Source organism: Oxyura jamaicensis (genome assembly GCF_011077185.1).
Source record: "Oxyura jamaicensis isolate SHBP4307 breed ruddy duck chromosome 28 unlocalized genomic scaffold, BPBGC_Ojam_1.0 oxy28_random_OJ72414, whole genome shotgun sequence".
NCBI classification, from domain to species: Eukaryota; Metazoa; Chordata; class Aves; order Anseriformes; family Anatidae; genus Oxyura; species Oxyura jamaicensis.
This window is the reverse complement of record NW_023304880.1, coordinates 1-8695: the sequence shown is the minus strand read 5'-3', so window position 1 is coordinate 8695 and position 8695 is coordinate 1. Positions and strand designations below refer to the sequence as shown.

At 66.6% G+C, this 8695-nt stretch overlaps 2 protein-coding genes across 3 annotated transcripts; one reads left to right on the top strand and one right to left on the bottom strand.

Moving 5' to 3' along the window:
• The first annotated feature begins 942 nt into the window (after positions 1–942).
• On the top strand, positions 943–5570 carry LOC118158493 (cyclic AMP-responsive element-binding protein 3-like protein 3). Of its 2 annotated transcripts, none has more exons than XM_035313159.1 (10): positions 943–1201; positions 2337–2461; positions 2600–2855; positions 3116–3231; positions 3560–3691; positions 3799–3905; positions 4035–4103; positions 4216–4300; positions 4659–4755; positions 4835–5570. In XM_035313159.1, exons 1-10 carry the CDS (start codon positions 958–960, stop codon positions 5203–5205), a joined length of 1602 nt encoding a protein of 533 aa, XP_035169050.1. In that variant the 5' UTR covers positions 943–957; the 3' UTR covers positions 5206–5570. The 2 variants fall into 2 exon arrangements, with proteins under 2 accessions (XP_035169050.1, XP_035169049.1); XM_035313158.1 differs by having other exon boundaries at positions 3799–3950; positions 3999–4103.
• A 382-nt stretch (positions 5571–5952) lies between these two features.
• LOC118158494 (NAD-dependent protein deacetylase sirtuin-6-like) lies at positions 5953–8462 on the bottom strand (the record flags this gene model as incomplete). Its single annotated transcript, XM_035313160.1, has 4 exons — positions 5953–6419; positions 7104–7227; positions 7598–7678; positions 8269–8462. Coding segments are annotated over 4 exons (735 nt in total), but the record flags the coding sequence as incomplete, so codon positions are not given.
• Positions 8463–8695: the final 233 nt, after the last annotated feature.

Here is an 8695-nt window from a genome sequence, read left to right as displayed (position 1 = left end):
GAGGCCATGCCCAGAGGCCGCAGCCTCCAGGTACCAAGGCATCCTCTTGCTGGTGGGCAAGGCTTTGAGGGGGGAGGCCAAGCCCGGAGGCTGCGGCCTCTGGGTACCTGGGCAGCCCTGTGCTGGCCCCACCATCGAGCCCCCAGCACCAACGGGACGAGGGTGGGGATGGAGCGAGGCTGTCGGTGGTGCCGGGGTGGAGGCTGGGGCAGCGGGTGCCCTTTGCTCGGTGCCAGCGGCTCCCGTCTCCGCGGCGGGGCCATAGAGCGGGGCGTGAAGGCGGCGCCTGCCCCGTCCCGCCTGGGCAGAGGGCGTCGCGGCCGAGATAACCGCACCGCGCGGCCTTGCCCCCGCCGCCTCGCGCCTCTGTCACGCGCCACCGCGCGCACCGCACACGAGGGAAGGAGGGACGGGGCGAACCCGTCCCTTCCCCGCACGGCGGGGTCTGGTCAAACCCATCCAGCGCCACGTCCCCCTCCTCACCACCACCCCACCACCACCACTTTGGGGTCCCGCACCCGCAGCAGGGCCCGGCCTCACCCATGGGTGGCACATCAGCCTCGCACCCTCGCCGCAGGGCGCTAGGGATGCACGGATGGACGCGTTGGTCAACGAGCCATGGCCCTTCATGCCTTCGTCCCCCCGGGGACATCAGGGACCCCGAGGGGCAGAGGGAACAGGCAGCCCCCCGGGGACCAGCCCAGCCCCGGGTACGAGGCCCGGCAGGGACCGACGTGACATGGGGAGATGACGAGTGGTAGAGTCCAAGCCAACGTCTTCCCCGGATGTTCTCGACACCTATAAAAAGTGATTAATGCTGATACGTTCGTCTGAAAAAAAAAAAAAGGGAAATCGTCCCCGAAATGGGTGAAAGTTCATGGGCAGCTGCGGAGCCCGGACTTCGCCCACGGGCCCCTCCTGCCCCGCTCGGCGGAGGAGGACAAAAACATTTGGCTAATGAGTTACGGGGCGCAGCGGGCCTTCCCCCGGGCCGCCCTGCCGTCGCACAGCGCCGGCCCCAATCAGCACCCGGGCGATTTTGCAATCCTGGCCGCTATTTCTGTGCCGTTGGAGTTTAAACTTTGCCACTCGGGTCAGGGCGAGGAGGAGGAGGTGGCCGCGCTCGGCGTCCGCCCCGCTGCCGTGCGCCGAGGGGGTTCAGAAGCCGGGACGGATCCGCTGGGTTGGGGATCTCACGCAGGTACGGGACGTACGAGGCTGCCGGCGCTCAGCGGTGCCCACCGAAAGGAGCGGGGGTAAAGGACGGGGGTCAAGAAACCCCCATTCTGGGCCGGCTGGCCAAATTTTAACGAATTAAATAAAACTTTAATGACAGCCATCCCCAGGCCCAGCTCCAAGGGCCCTTGGGTCAGTGGAGGTTTGGGAGGGTCGGCTGTAGGGTCGGGCGGTGGGCTGAGTGATGGGGAGCGGGTTGGCTGGGGGTTGGTTGGCTGGGCGGCCAGCACGTTGGTTATTTGGTCGAACAGCTGCTCGGTTGGCCAACGGGTTGGCCGATTGATCTCTTTCTTGGCCAATTTTGTTGGTTTTGCTGCTCAGCTGGTCAGCCGTTGGGCCCGGTCGGCCGGTTGGGTCCCTCGGGGCCCAGGGCATGGAAGTGTTGTGGCAGGGGCAGAAGGAGGCCGAGTCCCCCCCTCGGGGCCGTCGGGCTGCAGCAGCCTCCTCCCCTCCTCTCTTTGCTGCCCCAAATGATTAACCTGATCTCGCCGGGGCCGGCCGGGGCCGGCCGGGGGAGCTGAGGTGTGCTCAGCTCTGGGGCCTCATCCTGCTCCTCTGCCCCGGGGGCATGGTGGGGCTGGGGCAGCTGGGGGCCTGCAGGGAGCCCCCAGCTGTGCAGATTTCTTTGGGGAAAAAAAAAAAAAACAACGCAGGATTTGGGAGTTTCAGCAGCTGGAAGGGGGCAGGGAGGGCTGCTGCCATGCCCCCGAACCCCTGCAGGAGTACAGCCCGTAGGTGTGCGCTGCCTCCCGCACGCAGGCACTTGGGGCTTGCCCGGGTGTGCTCGTGCTTGAATACAGGTGCCAACACGTGCACACGTTTACACGCCCACGTCTGCGTGGGTGCACACCTAGATTGCAGGGTCGTGTCCTGCACACACGTGTCTGAATGGTGACACGGACCCCGGGGCGTGCATCCACAGGATCACACGCGCGTTTGCACACTCACTGTGCACGTGCACCTCCTCGTGGTCCCACGCACGTCCCCGTGCTCCTCGCTCCCCTTCTCGCCCGCCCTGTGAGCCAGGGTGTCCCTTAGAGCCTTGCGACAGGGGGCAATCAGGGGGACAGGGCTGGGGGCCTGACCCTGCCTCTTCGCAGCCATGGCCTCCACCGTGGGCAGCCTCGACAGCCTCGACCTGCTGGACCTCCTCTTCGACCGCCAGGACGGGATCCTCCGTGGCGTGGAGCTGGGGACATCCCCGGGCACCTGGCACGAGGACGGGGTGAGCCCTCAGGGCTGAGGGGGCGCCCCGATTTATGGCTGGGGCAGTTTGTGGGGTCGTCCCCCAGCACAGGGGGGCTCCCGCAGGCACCCCATGGCAATGGGCACCCTGCGGTGATGGGCACCCATATCCCCGCAGCGCACCGGGGACGGCGATGACTTCCTCAGCTCCATCCTGGGCTCTGGGGACTCAGCATCCGACTCTCCCAGCTGGTCCCCAGCCGCCAGCGACAGCGGGGTCTCCGAGGACCCCTCCTCCGACCAGCTCGACAGCCCCCCGGGGTGCTGCGACGGGGGGCTCGGCGAGGCCCCGTACCCCTACGCCAACCCCTGCCAGGTCCTGCCGCTCCCCGGGGGCACCGGGGCCCCGCGCCCCGAGGTCTCCATCGACCTGGGTGAGCCATGGGGAGAGGCTGGGCTGGGGACACTGGGAGGCTTGGGGGGAGATACTGGGGACACTGGGAAGCCGTGGGGGGTGGGGGAGCCGGGGTCTATCAGGGGTGGTGAGGAAATTAGGGGTGCTGGGGGGACTGGAGGGATTTGGGCGGAGTGGGGAGAAATTGAGAGGTCTGGGGGCCTGGGGGGGAGCCAGGTGATGGTGGGAGGGACAAGGGCACAGCAGAGCTGACAGCCCCCCTGTGCACCCCTTGCCCAGACATGTGGCACCCCGGCTTCTTCATGGAGGAGGGCCGGGACCTGCCCGTGGTCTCCGCACCCGCGTCCTGCACCCTCACCGTCAAGGACCTGCTGCTCTCAGGCAGCTCTGATGCTGTGAGTCCCCATCACCGCGTCCCCATCGCTCCTTGTCCCCAGCCCTGTCCCTTTTACCATCCTTCCCTGCCTCTGTCCTTGTCCCCTCCCTTGGACCACGGTCCCCATCCTTTCCCCCATATCCCCGCCACCTCCTGGACCACGATCCCATTCCTGTGCCCCCCCCTTCCTGCCCCCCCCCCCCCCCCCCAATTTGTCCCCTGTCCCTTGTTCCTGTTCCCGTCCCTTCCTGGATGCCACCCTCACCCTGGAAGCGCGGTGCCCACCCTTTGCCCCCCGGGGTGCCCACCCTTTGCCCCACGATTTTCACCTGCCCGCGGTCCCGCAGCAGCCACAGGCGCCCAGCTCCCTGCTGAGGCAGAGCCAGGGCCAGTTCCAGGAGCTGGTGCTGACGGAGGATGAGAAGAAGCTGCTGGCGAAGGAGGGGGTGTCCCTGCCCACGCAGCTGCCCCTCACCAAGGTGGGTCCTGGGGTGCCTGGGACGCGCTCGCTGCTCCCCTGGGGGCTCACGGGCACCGGGCGTGGGGGTCCTGGCCCCAGCTGCCCTCACCCTCCCCGTGTCCCCAGTACGAGGAGCGGGTGCTGAAGAAGATCCGTCGGAAGATCAGGAACAAGCAGTCGGCTCAGGAGAGCCGCAAGAAGAAGAAGGAGTACATCGACGGGCTGGAGAGCCGGTACGGCCCCGAGCCCCTGGGCCCAGCTGGGGGCCGACAGCGGTGCCGCGGGCTGGTCGCACCGGGCGCGCTGCTCCCACCACCCTGCAGCTCCCCCCCCCACCTCACGCCTTTCTCCCCGTCCCCCAGGATGTCAGCGTGCACGGCCCAGAACCAAGAGCTGCAGAGGAAAGTCCTGCACCTGGAGAAGCAGAACTCGTAGGTGTCCCCAGGGGCCCGGGCAGGACGGGGCTGGACGGGGCGGTTGGGACCCTGCTGGGAGGCGAATCCCAGAGCAGCCGGGGTGCCGACGGGTCCTCCTTGTCCCCAGGTCCCTCCTGGAGCAGCTGAAGAAACTCCAGGCCCTCGTGGTGCAGTCGAGCAACAAGGCAGCACAGACGGGGACCTGCATCGCGGTGCGTGGAGCCCCCGGCCCCCTGCCCCCGTTCCCTGCCCCGAAGAGCTCCTGGCTCCGGGGAGCGAGGAACCAGCGGGGTTGTGCTGGGGGCGGCGGGTGGAGGGATGGGTAAAAGGGTGGGCACGGGCTGGGGGGGTGGGGAGGGACACTCCGGGGTTGGATGGAAGGAAAGAGGGATGGACGCACGTGAGGAGGGATGGATGGAGACAGACGGAGTGCTGGCAGGGGTGCCTGGGCGGGGAGAAGCAGGGAGAAGTGGGGGGACGCAGCCCTGGGTCTGCCCCCAACCCCCTCTCTATGAGCCACATCCCCCCGTCCAGTGCCACGCACGGTGACATCCCCCCCTCTGCCCCCAGGTCCTGCTGCTCTCCTTCACGCTCATCGTCTTCCCCTCCATCAGCCCGTTCGCCCCGAGCAAGGCCGAGGCAGACGGGGACTTCGGACCGGTGCGAGGTGAGGCAGGGGCTGGGGGCTCTGTGCCAGCGCTGCGCCGGGGGCGCCGGTGCTGACCCCGAGCCTCCCTCGCGCTCAGTTTTCTCCAGGTCCCTGCACAACGCCGCTGCCTCCCGCGTGGCTTACGCACAGCCCCGAGCCAGGGACGAGAAGAACCCGGAGCCGCTGTGGTCGGAGCACGCAGGCGAAAGCCCCGAGACGCTGCACGAAGCTTTCAGCGGCCGCTCCTTCTCTCCACGCCCGGACAAGGCTTCGCCCCGGAACAGCACCCAGCAGCTCGCCTCCGACAGCTTGAGCCACGGGGACAGGGAGCGAGATGGCACCGCGTCGGGGGGTGGCACCACGCTGGGGGGTGGCAGCACGTCGGGGGACAGCCTGGCATCGCTCACGTGGACCAAGGGCGACCACAGCAGCCGGCCCGCGGTGCTGGAGCCGGCTGAGGAGCTTTAAGCAGCACCCAGGGACCACAGGGGGTGCGCCGGGGTGGCTCAGCGCCCCATCCCCTCTGGGACAAGCCCTCGGGGTGGCCCCCCAGGGTCCCCCTCCAGGCGTGGACAGATGCTGGACCCACTTGGCTTTGCTTCTATCTGTGAACTGGGAAGAGAAGACTGGTTCCCACTGGCCTTACTGGGAGGGAAGGAAGGGGCTGCTCCTGCCCGCTGCGGAAGGGACACGGGGTTGGTCAAGGTGGGGAGGAGGGGACCCAAAAGGCTCTGGTCTGGCTGGTTATTGACGCTGCAGCTTGGTGGTTTTGTTCACTTTTTTTTTTTTAACTTCATTTTCATCACTAAATAAAGGTATTTTGGAAAAAAAAATCACCTGCCTTTGTTTAATACAATCAGGTTTTATAGGTGTTTAACAGGGCGAGCCACAGGGCTCCAAGGACCCCTTGGGCAGGGGACGTCTCCAGTCCAGCTGCCGCGAGGCGACAGGACCCAGCAGAGCGGGGAGTTTGTTGTGAGCCAGCACCAGATCAGCCCCAGCTCCGTTTGGGACTGCAAGAGGCACCCCGAGGACCCCGTCGCGTCACCCCCGCGGCGTTACTGGCCCAGCACCCGTGGCTCTGGCCCCTCCGAGGTCTGCAGGGCACAGCCGGGCTCCGGGACCCCCTCCTCACAGGGAGGGAACTGCACCGAGCGGGGGCCGCGCCGCTTTCAAGCGGGGGACGTTCCTCCCCCGCTGGCAGGTGCAAGCTGCCCAGACACACACAATTCGAGTGTATTTAATACTTACATAAAAAAGGGACAATGTTGGAGGATATAAAAAAAAAAAAGTCGGTAGGAAAAGTGGCACGGACGAGCGTCCAGACAGCCGGGGAACAGTCCGGGTCAGGTGAGGAGAGGCTCCACCTTCATCTTCTTTGTCGTCGGCGGCCCCGTGTCCGGGCTGGGACACTCCTGCTTCAGACTGTCACCGTGCTCCACCAGCGTGGTCCCGAGGTCGGGGCACAGCCCGGCCGTGCCGTTGCAGCGGGCAAAGGATTCCTCCTTGAGCAGCCCGCGAGCCTCGGGCTCGAATTTGAAGAGCTGCTGGGGCTCGGCGGGCTCGGCGCTCTCCACCACCACCGGCCCCGTCCACTCCGGGACTTCGAGCCCCAGGTGCTTCATCAGCTTGGTCATGACATCGTCGACGTAGGCGTGGATGCGCAGGTCGGCCTGTTTGTCCTGGGGTGAGCAAGGGCAAGCGTGGCGTTAGGGGACGGACACGATGTGCGGGGACAGGCGTCTGCTCCCAGGGAGCGCCTGGGGACAGCGGCTTGGCGACGGCTCGGCTGCACGTGGGCTCCAGGGCTCCTGTCCCCGGGACATCGTCCGCGGAGGAGCACGGACCGAGCCCCTGACCCCACCTGGCTCCCCTGCGGGGTGACAGGGCTGCGTCAGGGTGCAGCCAGGCTGTTTGCACCTTTACACACAGCCTGAGAAGCAGGCACGGACAGGACAGAGCGGGGCAGGGACAAGGGAGCTCCAATAACACCCCAGGAACCTCCCAGCTCTGGTTCTTCGGAAGACACCTGACAATGAGGGCACCAAAGGCAGCGCTGAGGATGGGACAAACTCCTCCTGACACCGGTTACGCGTGTTATTGCCCTGGAGATAACTCAGCAGAGGATACAGCAGGCTTTGGGACGGGCTTTGATGAGGCTCTGAAGATGTACCTCCCAGTTCTGTGTGTTAATCAGAGGTTGCAGACTTAAACCCTGCAACGGCGGAGGGCCAGCCTTCCACCCTCCTGCCTGGGAGGGGGCGACGTGCAGGGACCAGCCCCCGACGGGGCTAAAAAAGCGAGGGGAAAAGGAGCGGAGGGGAACAGAGCAAACCGCCCCGAGCAGCAAGGACGCCCCCACTCACATGCTTGGTTGCTTGCAGGTTGACTATGACGAGCTTCCCCCCTCTCTTCTTCGTGATCAGCGGGAGGTTGCCACTGGGTTTGATCTGCAGAGAGGTCCCCAGCGTGACGGAGAGATCAGCTTTCCTGCAGGGAGGAGGAGGAAAAAAAAAAAAAACACATCCAGGGCAGGGAAAATAAATAAATAAATGAATAAAACCCCACGGAGCGCTGCTTCCAGCCTGGACTCCACGAGCCTCTGAGCCGGGAAGCAAAGCTGCGGCCAGGATTTGCAGTTTTTTCCCTTGGCCGATTTCTACGTAAAGAGCTGGGCGCTGCCGCCCTGCCGGGACAGCCTCAGGGCCGCAAAAGGCACAAAACCCACGAACAAAGCCAGGCAGGGGCAGCCTGAGGGAGGGCTGCTGCGGTGCTGGCCGAGGGCAGGGGCCCGGGCCGCCCCCCCCCCCCCCCCCCCCAGGGCCCTGGGGGTGTCAGCAGCCTGAACGCAGAACGGTACCTGCAGGCTTCGTCCGCCAGCGTGAGGTCACGGTCGGGAAGGGAATCCTCCCAGTCCAGAATAGTGTCTCGTAGCTTCCCTCTAGAAGACACGCGGGGAGCAGGGTTACTCCTGCCAGCCAGAGCCGCCCTGGGAGAGCGGGGCCGGCTGCAGCGACACAGCCCCGTTACACCCTGCTCGGCCCAGCGCCGCAGGGGGACAGCAGAGAGCCCGGAGCAGCTCCGAGGACTCACCAGCAAGCAAAGGACAGCGAGAATTCACCTGCACGAGGTTATTTTGTGGCTGGTGCTGAGATGCCACCAAAAGCCACCATCACTGTTCTCATCCAGAGCCGGGATGCGCCTTTATTGAGCTCCTCAGCTTCAGAGCTGGCCTGGAGCCCCCAGCCCCCCTCCTGGAGCCCCCAGCCCCCCTCCTGGAGCCCCCAGCCCCCCTCCTGGGGCCCCCCCCCCCCCCCCCCCCCGCCGCAGGGGGGGGGGAAAGGCAGCAGCCCTGGGTCCTGCCCCGTTCAGCTCAGAGAGCTCAGATCTCCCCCGTGCCCCGGGGGGATTTGCTGGCACAGCCCTCCACGCCGAGCACCCAATCCTTCCCGGGGCTGGGCTGTGCCCCCTCCCCAGCACGCTGTCCCCCCCCCCCCCAGGAGCCCCCCACCCTCCACCCCCCGCCGTTACCTGCAGGCCCGCAGCCCTCGGGCTTTGGTGACGCTGCACAGCCTGCCCGTCGGCTTCAGCCCCATGCTGCCCACGACGGCGTCCCGCACGTACTGCCTGCGCACACGACACACGGGGCGCCGCTCAGGAGGGCAGCCGGGCTCGCGGCAGCCCCGGCGGGGAGGTGGCGGAGCCGGGAGGCGTCCCCGGAACACCTCACGTCACAGCCGGGACCGAAGGGAGGTGACGGCTCGGGGCGATGAGCTGAGCACCGAATCTCAGCCCGCATCTGCCACCAGGTGCTGCCGACAGCTTCCTCCCTTTCAGGGCCCGCCCCCCCCCCCCCAGCCCTATAGACCCCCCCAGAGCCTCTGCTGACCCTACAGACCCCCCCGCTGATTCTGCAGACCCTGAAGAGCCCCCTCGAGAGCCACAGCTCCCCCAGCAG

What these genes read in the sequence shown, in the direction of transcription:
- LOC118158493 (XM_035313158.1), top strand. Translation starts at nt 958, where the DNA reads ATGAGTTACGGGGCGCAGCGGGCCTTCCCCCGGGCCGCCCTGCCGTCG. An exon ending in GCTGGGGGCCGACAGCGGTG is followed by an intron (nt 3,951 to 3,998) that starts CCGCGGGCTGGT and finishes ACCCTGCAGCTC; the next exon opens with CCCCCCCCACCTCACGCCTT. An exon ending in GGACTTCGGACCGGTGCGAG is followed by an intron (nt 4,756 to 4,834) that starts GTGAGGCAGGGG and finishes CCTCGCGCTCAG; the next exon opens with TTTTCTCCAGGTCCCTGCAC.